The 15,859-nt window shown below is 39.1% G+C and overlaps 1 protein-coding gene across 1 annotated transcript in view; it reads right to left on the bottom strand.

Annotated features, from left to right (window-relative positions):
- TMEM132D (transmembrane protein 132D) overlaps positions 1 to 15,859 on the bottom strand; it is a 220,088-nt gene that overhangs the window by 81,484 nt on the left and 122,745 nt on the right. The window contains exon 4 of the mRNA XM_065646455.1: positions 3,551 to 3,734. Within this exon, the coding sequence (XP_065502527.1) occupies positions 3,551 to 3,734 (184 nt within the window). The remainder of the gene's footprint in view (positions 1 to 3,550; positions 3,735 to 15,859) is intronic.

The following is a 15,859-nucleotide window of genomic DNA, read 5'->3' as shown; positions in this document are numbered from 1 at the left end:
TGTACTCAGACAACAATTTATCAAAAGATGAAGGTCAGGAACCTGCAACCTTTTCAAGAAATTTCTGAAGGGACACTGAGCATCCTGCATATATTTTTTTTCTTCGTGTAGAAGAAAGTAAACGCAGTGTATTTTCTAGTCAAAGACATCACCAATAATGGGTTTATCAACCCTGGGACCAACATCTATCCCTATGAGATTTATGAAACAGGTGTTTTGCCCTGATTTATTAATAGATTATTAAATAGAGGAAGGGCACAGATAGCATAGGTTTAGGGCATGGACACAGGTAATTTGCAAATTCAGAGCTGGTTCAGTTAAGAACCAGCCCAGGTATTTAATTATTCACCATTTTTATTATTTACAGAACAGATTTCAATTTATCCATTTACCAGCATGTCATATCTGCCCTCTGCCTTTCTCAGCAGGGATTATCTTGTATGTACACAGATGGCTACAGAGCTCGTCTGTCTCCCATCCTCACCTAATCATTAAGGTTCGACAAAAGGTGAACACCACAATTATGAAAGAGCTGACAATGTTTAAAAAGCAACAATAATCAATAGCAGCAAATGTACAAGTTGAGTGATTAAACCTGTGCTATTCATCAGCTAACAAAATGAGAGTGAAATAAAACAGGGAAGGAACACCAGAGAGAAGGCAAGTAGGAACTGGAAGCTGATTCTTTAGGATGCCAATAAAAAATAATATCATATTCCAGGAGATTCAGGCATATATTCTCCCTGGCTGTCACACTACATTGCCGGTCCTCAACTCAGAAAACCTCAGCAGTTTAGCATGTTCAAGACAGTTAATTAACAAATGGACCATAAGCCTTTTTAATATCATATTTCAAAGGTCTTAAGAAGTGCTAGAGTTTCTGTCTCAGTGGATACCCTATTATTACAGGTGAATTTTAAGAGAAAGATGTTTAAAGATAATTAATAAGTACGTTAGTTGACAGCAAAGGACAACATAGAAGGCTTTTGCTGCTTCACTATTTACTTCTGATTTTTTTTTTTTTTTCAAAGTGTCAATTTTTCAATAATTACCACGGGGTAATCCTCTGGCATTCCTTATCCAGAATTCTCCACCCAGAATCAACCATATCAGCCTTTATAAAACACCCTACAGCTTTTCTTATCAATATCCTTGAGTGCCCTGCTGTGATTTGTGTTGCTGTTATTGGTGTAGGACCCTGCAGAGGTCTCAAAAGCTGGAGAAAGGTGAGCACAGCAAGTGTCCTTATAACTTCAGCAGAGGGGAGGCACTTCCAGCGTGTCCTGACGCTGCGATACATTCCAGTCTTTCCATTGCAGCATTTTATAACTCAATAAAAGAAAACAGGAAGCTCTAAATTGGCCAATCTTCTGCTTTCCAATTTACAAATCCTTAATAGCCTGCAGAAAAGACTACAGAAAACAAAGATGGTGCAGAGGTGGTGTGTGCTGGTCTATTAAAAAAAAAAAAAAAAGCTCTGCCTATGTTGAAGCAGTAAAATTGTCCTTTTGACAAATTAACCTGTAATTGAAATATTCAACAGCGTTTCTGTTTGGTGCTTCTAAACATGAAATTACATATTCCGTGAAGAAGCCCAGTAAAACTAACTCAAATTAACCCTGGTCTCCAGAAACAGAGAAATAACATAACACTTTGTTTTCATTGTGGTTCTTCCTACATGGAAGAGTAGATTGTATTTTTTATTTTAAATTTGTAAATTACAAGCTGGCTTTGCTAAGATCACAGGAAAATCTTACCAAACTAATCTAAGTTCCACATTTTGAAAGATCTGGCACCTGAATCATCATTTCTGAAGGACAAAGTGAAGTACTACGAAGATTTAGAGATTCGTGATACCCCAGAGTTTCTTTCCTGACACTGCAGTTAATGCAAAGAAGGTTAAAACTATTCCCAGTCTGTCAGTAATACGAGGACCCGTGCCATTTATCTTTGCTTTCTCTCTCACCCATTATCCCAACACCTGTTGCCTTATAAAATGCCACTTCCTGATAACTTTATAGACTTCATGTGACCTTTGAGCACAGAATTTTGTACTTCTGGAAAACAGGCCTTTTTTTTTCATCTTTTAATGGAAATTGAGTGAGTTGATTTGTAGCAACTGCCAGGATAATCTATCATTGTTCTTATGAACTATTTTTTGCCACTATATCACTTGATACTAAAGCAATCATGGATCTTGAGCATGTACGAGAAGAATTAGTGTTTTCTGCAAGCATTGGAACCACTAGAAAAGAAATCTTTTATCATTTCATTAAGGGATGGAGTGAATAAAACCCCCTACATCTCAGATTATGTAAATCAGATCAGCTCTACAGCCTTAACCCTCAATACTCCAGAACTCGTGACTGCACATCAGGATCCCATCTCCAAACCCGAAAGCCTCTTCTCCTGTTGCCAAACCAGAAGAGATCCCCCAGTGTTCAGGAGCAGGAACCAGCCCACGAAAACAGTCATGCAAAACCAAGGGATTCGTCACACAGCTCTGATTTGTTAGATGGCCACAATACCAGCTGGAGAGAGCTCTTTCAGCTGTGATATACACCTTGCTAACAAAAACACGAGGCGTTACAAAAGAGAAGAAATATTTTTGGTGAAATCATCACAGAATCTGAGTAGTTCTAAAGTTGGTAAATAACAGTAATAGCCAGCTCCACGAGTCTGGAAGTACAGAGAACACCTTCAGCCTTCAATAACGGCATCATTAACTGGCTATCACTAGGTAACCATCCAGGTTACATTTTTTCAAATGCTCTGAGATTGACTTTTGTCTTTCTTTGAGTGCAAAATAATAATGTGTCAATATTTTTGAAGAGATTACCTAAGAACAAAACTGGGGCTCAGCAGACCTTAGATCAGTGTACTTCACCCCTAACAATGAAGAATGTAAAAGGGAGAGAAGAGGAAACTCACAAAATTTCTGTTTGTACTTGGAATTTGGACATCTAAGAGTGTGTTTAGGTAAGAACAAGGCTAAAGAATCAGGCTCTATATTTTGCACTGTGACAGCGAGGCAACCCACTTGAATGCATTTATGTAGAACTGTTGGCTATGTACTGGAATTTGTGTTCCCAAGGTAATAGAAAATTACTCTGAAGTCATGCCATGTTTTCTATTTCTCTTCTCACTTTTAAATTAATGTGGAGTTAGAATTCAAAAACGGAAAAGGTGTGGTTCAGGAAGTCCTTAAACACTAGACCAAATGTAAGAGTACTTGTGATTGAAGTAAGACATACGGCACACTGGACTGAGTTCTGAATACTGGAAATGCCATGAAATCAGCTGCTCCCTCCAAGAAGTCAGCATGTTGGTCAACAGGAGCACGACCGTGGCTTCCATGGGAACCTGTGGTTTCCCCTCGTGCTCTTGCACTGCTAAATGAAGTAAACTTCAGAAGTCAGCATCTGTTTCTGAAGGCGCTGAAACTTTCTGTGTCCCGCCCCCCCCGCTGTCAGCAGATCATTTGCATTTGCCAGACGCTTGAGGTGTAAAGCAATACTAACAACTTGCAGAATGCCAGACATTTTCTTACCATAGCCAAAGGGAGAACTCCTACCAGGTCCTTCTGGCTTATGTAGATCTTGGAGATTCCCAGATCAGATGATGTGTCTCCAGGATATTCTACCTGCCATGTGATGAGCTGGGCCCCAGGTAAGTCAGGTAGCTCTTCAATTTCAAAATCAATCTGCAGGATTTCAGAGAAAGGACCATCCGCACTGCAAGTAGGAAAGAAAAAGAAACATTCCGTTCACGCTACTGATAAGCCAGCAATATAATTGCTTTTATATTAATAAAACTTTGGATTAAGGCTCTATCAAAGAGACAATTTGGTGGGATGGTGGATTGAATAATGAATTAATCATTTGCACTTGTCTTTAAGATTTTGGGGTATTTTCCATACTTACGAGTGGCTTAGTAACACTCTGTGCCATGGATCACTAAACATTGCTCTGTTTCACAGGTGGAGAATCAAAACCAAATCAAGGCTAAAGCCTAAGAATCCTGACTCTGTAGCTCTCCCTTTAACAAGCACATTGTATTTTCCTCCCTGTTAAAGCAACACATGAGCAAATCTAAAGGGAATCGCTCTTTGAAATGGGAAACCACTGCATTAAAAGTCCTTTCTGCTTTTTAAAAAGGGAGACATGGAAGAGAGGTCAAAGCTCAGCATGGGGTCGGTGAACCAGGGCAGCGGGAAGAAGAGGATTGGAATTAAATTTTGGCTGCACCGCTTCCTTGCTGTGAATGTCTTTCTGAAGCTCCTTTTGTCCTTTGCTGAACTGGGAATTATAGCTAATTTAGTTTTTAGGGGGAGAAGAGAGTTACAAAACTGGATTATTTAATATTAATATTTGCCCATCCTGCCAGGATCCTTGAGTAACAAAGAGTTACTAAACGTGATTCTCCAGAATACTCTGGCAACATACTGATACCTTATCAATGCTACTTTGTCTTTACAGGCTGTCCTTCCTAAGGTTACATGGTTCATACAAGTGAAAACCATAAAGCCAAAATGTAAAGAGGCAAAATTGGAAAAGGGCTCATTGATGCAATTCCGGCAAAGCTTGTGATAAAATCAGCCACTGTATAGAAAACAATGCAGTGAAGTTTCTATTGTGTTTCTTGCCAAGGTGAGCTCCACAGTCCAGTGGCATTTATACAGACAAGAAAATATTCAATTTACTGTAAAGTTGTTGAGGAATGCAGAATTTCTTAGCAGTGCAGGAATCCAGGGGACACTGAGAATGACAGAGCTTTTACTTCTGGAGCGCCAAAGGCCAAACAGATCTTTAGTATTTGTGTGGCGGGGAAAGAGCAGAGTTTCTTTCAGTGGGATAATACTCCAGGAGAGAAAGAGCAGCACAGCACTCAGTGTAAAGACACTTGTGTTGGAGAGTGTAACTAGAGGAAAGAGGAAACATTTCAGCAACTGATTAGAGAACTGCAGGATGTGCCCAAAACCCAGCAGGTTTTCCCAGCTGATGTGGAAAAAAAGCTAAAACTAGGCTACTTTTTATGAAGACCAGTTATGACAACAGGCCCAGTTTGGGATTTTTCCCAAAATACTAATAGATTTTTATTATGCTGGCTAAACCCAATGCTTTATCCAAAGCTACTGCTTGAAGAGTTTAATCTGATCATCTTGAAGGTGCAGATTTTAATGGATGTGTTGAGTCCTTGCTATCCTGGATGGAATTTAAAAGGAGCCTCTGTGTTTCCAAAATGAAACACATTGTGTTCAATTTCTCAATTCTTCATATCAGGGGAAAAAAAAAAAAAAAGGCACAATTTCTAAACTAGCACTGAATGCGGTCTTACTTCATGCTGACCTAGGTAGGATCGAAAGCTGCTTTATGCAGCTGCGACTATTGAAACCCAGTTACCTTAATTGCATGAGCAGGAACGGGTAATGCATTGCCTATAAATACTTGGCAGTCATCCTGGTTTGTACAGTATGTTCTACCACAGTTTCTGTGTTTAAAGAACTAATTGAATCTTAGTATAATGAACCTTAGTTTTGTGATTCTGTTGAGGGTGCCTTTCTTTATTATCGCACTGGTGTCTGCGACCACCAGTCACTGGCTTTGCAGAATTGCTGCTGTCACCAGAAACGTGTCCTGGAGCAGCAGTGAGGCAACTGCTGAACAGGGCAGAATACCATGAAAAACTCAATAACTGCCAGAAAAGGTAATCAGCTTAATCTTTTCCTGGTATGTGGGGGATTAGGAAAAAAGGAATAAAATGATTAGGACATGGGGAAACAAAGGAGGGAGCGAAAGGCAGTGGAAAAGATGGGGAGAGAGAACTCAAGCATGGTCCTTATATTCTTGAACCACAGCTTCCATAAGGCACAACTGCAGTAACCCCAAAAGAATGGAAAACATTATTTGTAATTCCTCCTTTAAAGCAGGTATTTTAATGAAGCATTTCTTGCAGCAAAAAGACCCCACTTCCATACACGACACTGATGGAAATTATTTGAGTTAGTTCCCTCTTAGAAACACTAAACACCTCCAAATGACGAGATTACAAAGCAATTCAAAAATCAATAAGAATCTCATTACTGCTAATAAGGATATATTAAAAAAATGTGAAAGTATTGCATGACCTATAATCAGACCCAGGCTGTCAGCACCAGGTCAGGAACTTTTGATTAATTACTTTACTCATCATTTACTATGATGATCCTTCCATGTGCAAGTCCCATGCATTTATGTCCCCGATTTACAGCCTTCCTGAGCAACGTTTAGTAATTGGAATCTTACAACAGAGGAGCCAAAAAGTTACCCTCTGAAAATAAAATTAAAAAATATTAAAAGAGAAATTTGGACAAATAGAATTCATCACCGGAATTCAGTCACATAAAAATATTTGTGATTTTTCAAGTCAAGGCCGCTTTGTACAATAGGAATATTTCTATAGCATAGTCAGTCATTGCCACTAAAAATGATGCGCTGCCTACTCCTCCTCAAGGCAGGCGTACACTTTATGGTCACTAGAATGCAACCGCATGTTGGCAGCTTGTCTTTGCTGGTGCTAAATCATTATTGCTGTCAAGAGTACAGCAACAGTATTAGTTACAATAGTGGAGGCTACATGATTAGAAAGCTTAGGATGGACAGCATAGGCACGTTCATACTATATTTCTTAATCTTCCTTTTATTTTCTAACAAAAGATCAAGCAGCTCTGACAAATCAAGAGCAATGGGAAACTCCATCCAGTGTTTAGGGGAGTGTTTCCTGCCTCTACAGAGTCATTCCGCACCTGCTTCTCCTGGCACATTCCTGACCAATGCAAAATTAAAAATAAAATAAAAATAATAATTGAAAACATCTCTCTCTGCCCTTTCACCAGGGAGCCCTTTTCCACCTGAGAGGCTGGTGTCAAGGCCAATATTAACACCTGTGCCACTGTGTTGAGTGTTTTTAGAGAACGAACCAGCCAGTCTTCTGGGTCTCTAGGGATGTTGTATGTCCTGCAAGACTCAAATTTCAAGAGGAGACTCTGTAAATCCAAGAATAGCTACTGGATGTTGGCAGTACTAGTCAATTCGAGCGTCCCATTCCCAACTTCACTAGCTGTGGTATTGGCTTTGATCTTTATATAATGCTCACAAACCAAGATTCGTTCTGAACCTACTAAAATGACTGGGCATGTAATGTTTCTCATAGTACAATGTATAAAGTTTTATCACTGTCTTTAGAAGGCTATAACAGACACAAGAACCCTAAAGCCATAAATATGCTGATTAAGATATATCATAGAAATGTTAATGAAAGAGCCCTGGGCAGAAGAAAGAAGGTAATCTTTATTCTTTTCTACTGCTGCACACATACCCAAGTCTCCCACCCATCTCTTGCAGGCTATCAAATTCTGTGGCCTGAAAATCTGCACAGGCCAGGCTAAGAGGCGGAACAGCTCCCGAAAGGAAGAAATGGTTCCAGACCTAACTGGAAAAAGTTTCTAGCATGAGAAAAGGGAGACAGCAGCACAGCTGACCCCAGGACACCTGGGGGAGTTTGTGGAAACCATTATCCCCAGCATGCAGCTGAGTAACATATTGTCTTCCTCCTAAATAGAGAGAGAGAGATTTTTTTTGGTTTTTTGGGGCGATGGGGAAGAAAAAAGGGAGAGGAAACCAGAAGAAATTAAGAAAAAAAAATTGCAGAGAGAAAAAGAAAAATGACCCTGTTGCAGAAGGATGCCAGAGATAGAGAAGTAGAAAAGGAACTTCTGTGAAATGTAGATAAAAGGAGAAATGACAGCAAAATAAACCTCCAAGGCTTGGAGTGCATAGGTGTTTTGTGAGAAACACCTACAAAATCCAGATGAATGGGAAATGGAGCTAGTGTAGATAATAGCCAAAAAAAAAAAAAAAAAAAAAAAAAAAGAGTCTTTCCACCAAAATTTAAAGTAGTCAGGAAAGGATTCTGATACACTTTTAGTTTGTCTTCACCAAGAAAAGATTGCTTGTCTAGTCTTTGCTGAATTGTTAACAAATACCTGCAACTCTGGTTTCAGGGAAGTACATAATTTTATTTATGGGGATTTTTTGTTTGTTTTAAGAAGCCTTTACATGAGAGTCAAACTGTTGTGGCAGGGGGACACATTTGCATTCCTCTCCATATCTGCCAGAGACAGAGATCACCTCTCTTCTGCATAATCGGGTACTTGCAATGCAATCAGCTGCTTCTGCTGGCATGTTTGGTAGCATCCTCGAAATTATGTGTACAGGATGTATAAGTAAAAAATGTGGGACCACTGATAAGGAGACCATAACTACTGACATCTGAGGAATAAAAATCACGGAGGAGAAAGGAGCACTAAGTGTTACGATAAGCTAATTTATTTGGGCTTTTCTTTGTTGCCTGTCACCACACAATAAGCCATTTCTTTAGAAATGCTGGTAACTTCTTCCAGTTCAGCCAGGGGTGGTTTAAAAATCTCTCTGCAAGAAATGATGGGTGCAAACTTCACATCCACATTTAATCTCTTTCTTATGTGTTTTCTGTGTGTTCTATTTTTAACTTCAGCAATCAAAACGTGCTGCCTTTAGGTGTCCTGTGCAGATCTGTCCTAAACCAACACACACACGTGTGCTTCGGGCCAGGCTTGAACTCTTCAGCGCAATACGGGAGGACAAAGCAGAGAGAAGCGTTCCACGGACGTGCAGCCTTTGGAAGCTTTATGTCTCCAGGTCGGGATTCTTTTACCAGTCTCACATGTACAAAACCCATAAACTAAACGCCCTCAAAATAGTCTTACAGGAAAAGTGACATTCTTTATTTTAATGAATCTGACTCTATTTTCCTTCTGGTTTCTGAGCCAGAGTGCAATCAGTGAATATTTTCCAGCTTTTTGAAGAAAAGGTTTTATATGGGATAAAAATTGCAGAATTTCTGTGAACTATTTTATTCCTGAAACTAGGATTTAAGGGAAAAATCAAATATTGCAAGATCTGACATTAAACATAACAAATTAACAGCATGATATTGCTTTTCGCCAGCTGAGGAGCTGGCTGGGCTCCAGAATGTGAGCTCAACGTACCCAATGCTTGAGCTCTCAAATCCATTCCATACGTATGAATCTGGCTGGCAATGCTTGCAGGTTTTCCATCCCTCCTTTGCAGGTCAAAACAAAATGCCCGAGTTTACTTGAAAAGTTAGAATATTAACATTTTTTTTGTTTTAACTAAAAAAATCCCCAACAATATGGTGCGATACCTGCAAGGTATGTTGCCAGCAAACCAGTATGTACATACTTTACACATCAGTCCCTGGTCCCAGTCTAAACAAATGGCAAAAAGAAAGAAACATTTTAGACAGAAAAGAGGCATGCAGCCTGGGACTCAGACCTTCCCAAGGTCAGAGAGGGTATTCTAAAAAAAGAGTATCTGTAGAATCTAGCCTGCTATATTACAGCAAAGATCATTATTCACCATTGATATATCTAGATAAGGTGATACATACAGCAGTACATTACATTTTAATTTTATTCATTGTCATCTTACTATTAAAAATTCAGTGATGAGTAGGCTGAAAAGTAATTTTTCTTCAGGAGTCAGTGTATGAAGTGAACCAACTAGCAAGAAAAATCACAAAAATTGAGTCTGCTAATCGTGTAATAAAGTTAGTTGAAAAAATTGATCCATCTCTCTAGAGCAGGACATCAGCAGTGGTGGTTGAGAAATATTTGCTGAATTATTTATTTGACTCTTTTTTTTGCTATTTTCAAATAAATTATTCACTATACAATTTTCCAGCTGTTGATAGCACTTTTCCCAAATAACTCAAACCATTCAAAAGTGGGTAAAAATTAGCAAAGCTTTTAATATAATATAAATTTAAAAAATTATTTCCCACCAAGTCAGCATTTCAGTTCAGAACCATCATTCTGAGCGTCCCTTGACATAGTAAATCCAGTGCTAATTTACCACATTGTGCTGAGGGAATGGTAAATCGACATTGACTTTATTACATCTAGTCTAATAATCATTCAATAAATTATTCAACACAGTAGTCAGTAAACATCAAGTACTTTTGAAACGGCCCAATCATGAGGCAACGGCAGAAAACCTGCAGTTACTGTGCAGGTGGGACTGAATTGCAGGGCTAAGAAAACAGTTTTACTGACAGTATGAACTCTAATAAAACATTCCAAATACATTGATCATTTGGGTTTCTCTACCTGCTGGTTATTGTTGTCCTCAACATAAAAACCACAATAAATATAAGTCACATAGAAGTGTGATAAAAATGCAAAAGAGCAAACCAGGCATACGACTGCAAACGATCATCATTAATTGGTAAAGTTTCTATAGGATCCAACTAAGGCTACGACTACACTGTACGAGACACCTGCAGAAAGTGGTGATTGTTGTCTGAACTGAGGGTTCCTAAAAATACCCTGAGATGTTCCATTCACACGACAATTTCCCAGCCTGTTAACACTGCCACTATCACTTCACTATCACTCTATCCTGAAAAGGAAAGAAACCTTTTGCTGCACGGGAGGAGAAGCACAAACCTGACATGGATCAGCGGGACGTGAGATCTAGTGTTTTCATATTAAAAAATTACAGGGCCACTGCTGCAAGTATTTGCTGTTGAGTAATCCCAGCGTACTAAATCATGACATCAAGTGCTGTGCTCAGAACACTGCCCTGCAGCCAAATACATTCTTCATCCTGCAAATATTTATCCACCTAAAACCCCTTATACAAATGAACAGCAAATTTATACTTATGCATAAACGTATGTGGGATTAGACTTGCTGAATTCAGGTTAAGTCTTTTTTAGTAATTATTTATCTCTGAATGGCAACCACATAGATGAAATTATCTGCTTATGTGCTATACAAGAGAGCTTCCCTTGAGCTCTAGAATTTTGTTTAACAAAGCAATAGGGCTTTATTCCCTGATGACCGCACGCAAGCCCAAGCGAAGTCCTTGGCTCCCATGGATGTCTGTGCCCATGCAGGAGACCCACCTCAGTACTCTGGTGCACAACCAGCTCTGTTACTATTATGCAAAATAAAGTTGAACAAAGAGATAAGCCAGTCACTGACCCCTGTGAGATCCACTCCTCTGCGAAAGGGAACACATGGAATCTGTATAAACAGAATTCTGTGTCCTACAGAGCACCTAGCACAGGGTCTACAACATCATTTTGCAGGCAGTGATCATAGTCCTGAGTGGAAGCCATCAAAGGGGCACAAGAGTAAAAATCTTACTCCCCTAACTCTGTCTGTTATTTCCTTTCGTGTTTTCGTGCTCTTGCTCATCTTCTGAAATACACACCTAATAAATCTCTTCTATAAACTTATCATGGCTGCCAGTGCATATTTTTATTTTTCTAGCAAATGTAATACATTTAAAAGGTTCAAGGAAGGAATCACCAGCCTGAACATGTTGAGAAACTTGTCTAAAAGGTACTTCTAGAGTGGAGCTCCCTGAGTACTGATAATTTACCAGGCTAAGTTATTATACTATTTTTGCATTCACATCAAAGATGCAGTGTTGTGCTGCTTTATGATCCATGCTTCAGACATCAGTTTCTCTCCTTGACATCCAACTTGGTCATTTAACTTTGGAATCCAAAATTATTTTGAAATTATCTCCCCTACCCACGTATTAAAAATTTAATTGTAGTCTTAAATTCAGAGAAGAAGACTCAGCATGTTAGCACATAGCTCCATTCGTGTCTCCAAGGTCAGATCTATACCAAACTTTTTTACACTTTGCTTATTGGTGTCCACACTGGTTCAACAAATGCCATTATATCTAAAAGCAGCATTACATTTCACAAGACTCAAGGCCTCAGCCTATTTTAAAATTCGTGGCTTCTTTGGAGAGATCTGCCGAGGCATATCCAATACATGAGATTGGTATCCTCAACTATAGGAACTTCCTCTGCCATGAACTATTCAGCAAGTATTTCTGCTGAATTTTAGAAGTGACTTTACAAACTATTCCATCCAAGTTTAATTGAAAGACAATGTTAATATGCCATAATAAAAAAAGCTCCTTTCACAAACAAATTCTTATGGTGAAAATAATGGGTCTGGAGGTATGCTAAGAAAGGTGATATCAAGGGGCTACATTTACTAAAACCTGAAAATTAAACACCACCATGCTCTGTCAGGCTATTTCCAAGACTGTCTGTCCTATAGCGGAACAGTATCTGATCACCAGTACTAAATGGAAAATGCCACCTCTGCTTTTCATCCATTCACCTTCACAATCCCATTTGCAAGCTGCTCCGCGCTTGTGAGCTTCAGCACAACCAACCTGCTTAAAATGCAGCATCTATTTCATCAATGTCATTGGTACCTACTGTACTATAAGGGAAAATGAGACCCTCATGAAAATAGCATACAATATAGGAAAGGTACTAAAAATCTCATCAATAATATAAATATGAAAATTTTTGTAAAATATATAACTATTTTGGGAACTATATGGACATACAGAAAGTCATGTTGTTCTCCACCAATTTCTATCAATTGAAGATGACTAAGTGCATATACAAATATTGATCTGTTTTGTATACTATATATGTTAAAGTTGGCAGCATGGAACAGATATCACCGGGCATACAATCCAGTATGTACATTTGCTTTGCTTTATCAACATATTTCAGCCTTGACCTTGTAGGCTAAGAGGTACAGCCATTAAAACACTTCGGCTTTACCAGTCAAGATCCACAGTATCCCTTCCCTGCTCCAGCCGTGCTCCAGCTTTGGTATTTGAGCAGATGTTTCCCCTCTGTACACCTTGGGATCATCTGACAGCCACGATGAAATCATACAGACAGATGATGATACAGGTCTGCAGTTGAGTCCTAGGCCCTGTCAAATCAAATCACAGTTTTTGATGTTCTTCTGACATTAAAAATTTCGTGAGTTCAAAAGCTCACAGAACTCGCATTCCCATTAGCATGAACTGTTCCATTAAGTCAAGCAGCATCATTATTTTGGGTCTCATTGCATCCAGTATTGACACACCTGGCTTTTCACCACTCTGAGCCCGAGGTGCACCTGAGCTCAGAAGGACTGGTGAGATATACGGGGAGACGTATATCCTATGTCCTGGCAAACCTTGGATACTCTCTGAGGAATTACAAACTAGTAAGAGCAAGTTACAATCGTGGCTATTACGCTGACAGAGAATTAACCAATAGAAGGTGTACTGAGACCAGCAAACTATCCCCAGGGTAGATAACAGCAACAATTTGCACTGACTTACGCAGGTGACTACAATGTCAGCATCCTTTGGTGAGGTCTACCTTTTCTACCTGACCATCAGCAATCGCTTATCAAACAATTCTAATCTTAATTATGCAAATGGTCCAGGAGCTGGTAAAGCAAACACAAAGAGCAGCTTTCTATAAAAGAGCTATGATCATTCATTCTAGATGAAAAAAATTCAGCACAGGAAGGAAGACAGAGCCGCATTTAGGTGCTGTTCTGGACAGAAGAGACCTTGGCCCATACCGATAGTTCCTTGCTACTGCAACCACATCATATAATCTCTTCATAAACCGATCAAGCTCCATTTTGAAAGCACTTAGGGATTTTAAATGCCTGTTCCCCTGAAAAGCTCTTCCAGAACCTGATTATTCTAATGGTTAAAGCAGTCAGAGGAGACACCCTGGCTGGAACTGGAACCTTGTATGAGCCATTGCTCGGAGCGACCGGAGCACAGCACCCCAGGCACTGAAACGGGCAGTATGGCCAAATGCAGCTCTGCTTCCTACAAATGTTCACAGCAAAACACTAAATAACTCTGCAGACCTTCTGGAAACATGTAATGGCTGATAATAGCTCCCTCATTCAAAATTATTCCTTCCACGTTTCTGTGTTCTCAATTACCTCCAGCCAAACAACTCCTTCCCTACCCCAATACAGCTGTAAACAAAAGAATTATTTTTCTGCAGATAAATTTAAGTGGACTTTAAATATTCACCGACCTAAGTAGACAGGCTGAGAAATGCTGGGTTCTCACTACCTTATCTCAATACACTGTCAGAATGTGACTGCAGCTGTCTGCCATTTCCAAAAGTAAAGTATTCTTTCAGTAAAAAGAATAACATGATCAAAATAAAAGTGGAGGAGAGAGAACGATACGGCACAAATTAGGGAAATGCTTCGTGAAATACTAAGGAAGCGTGCCGGTGCAAACAAGAAATCTCACCTAACAAGACTGAAGGTCTCATGCCAACATTTTGTGTGATGGACATATCACATGACATAAGCTTCCTATTATTTGGCAAACTTCCATCTAATGTAATTTGGGCTTTAAAGCCACTTTTATTTATCTTGGATCTTAAAAGAAGATTCTATGGGAAACAACCACCAACTCTAGGGGCTGAGCAGCAGCACAAATTGCTTTGCTTCTACTTGTAAGAATCTCAGGACCGTACTTGGAAATCTTTATAATCGACTGTGGAAAGATGTACATGTAGCCCTTTAAAAAGACACATTGATTTTATCGAACTGGAGGCAAGGGAAAAGAGACCCTAATTATTATAATTATGAATTCAGTAATGCTAGTAATCATTAATAGCTTCAACAGGTTCATAAATCATTCGCAGAATGGGGAAAAGCAGTAAGTGAAGATCAATTTCTACTCAGAGGCACTGCAAAATTTGCCATCCTTATCAAAATTTGTGAACCAGATGTCCCTTCATGAATAGCAAAGCTTCACAAGAAGATAACAAACACACAATCACCAAGAAATGTAGACTTAAAATACCTCCACCAAGCAAGATGGAAAAATTCAGATAGGCCACATACTTCAAACCTCATAACTACCATGATTCTTGGAATACATGTGGAAAAATCCAACAGACAGCTATTATGAGTAATAAAAGCAATGGAATGACATGAAGAATTAAAACAGCATGGCCCAAATTATCACCTCAGTCTATGAATAGGAACAGATTTTTAGGCATGTTTTCCTTTTGCTTTACTCGAGATTCTTGATTTTAGTTACGCTTTCATTGCACAGAAGGATAAGGTGCAAATAAGAGCCACAATGATAGAAGAAAATGGACACATTTTTCTAAAAATGGTAGAAGAAAAAATCAGAGATATTCAGAGGGCCTGAATGTGCAATACTTGAAGTAAAATCAAGAAGAGCAGAAGGTAGGTTGCTGATTTTCTGAAAAAAAAAACAGTAGGTGAGGTTTAAAAGGCAGAAGAAACAGAAAGTGTAGCTTTCCACAAATATTTCAATGATTTAAGCATCAAGGAGAGAAAATTGCTAGAGCAGGTAGGCAGGAGAGTATAATTAGAAACAACAGGAAATGTGGACCAAATTCAAAGCAAAAGGACAGTAGAAGAGTCTCAAAAAGAAATGGCAGACACAATAAAGGTTTAGAATTGGATAGGATAAAATGCTTAGAAAGAAATATTTTTTTTGCCATGGCAGATAGGGCTGTAACAAGCCTTTTTCATTTTTTGCCTAGTTCCTTAATAAAGAAAGGATTATTCCATCACTATATACGTGCCTGTCATTCCCTCCAGTAACATTAGACCAGTTTCAACAAAACTGGGCAGGAGGATAGAGGTTACGAATTATTAAGCTTTTTGGAAGCAGGCAGACAGCAGAAGAGAAGAGACCAAGTGATTAACCCTCTGACAAAAAGGACACCGTGCACTCCCTGAGAATCCACACACGCACTCGTTCTTAAGAAGCAAACACATAGAAACCAGGCTTCTGTCTTTTGGCTGCTCGCTGAAATACGCCTTAACTTTTATGGCTCCCTGATACTCTTTAAAGTTCCAGTTCAGAAGTTGACCCCTGCTCAGCAAACCACTGAAGCAAGTGCTTTCAGT

The sequence above is a fragment of the Caloenas nicobarica genome, chromosome 16, assembly GCF_036013445.1.
Source record: "Caloenas nicobarica isolate bCalNic1 chromosome 16, bCalNic1.hap1, whole genome shotgun sequence".
In the NCBI taxonomy this organism is placed as follows: Eukaryota; Metazoa; Chordata; class Aves; order Columbiformes; family Columbidae; genus Caloenas; species Caloenas nicobarica.
Note: the sequence above shows the minus strand (reverse complement) of the source record. Positions and strands in the feature narration are given on the sequence as shown.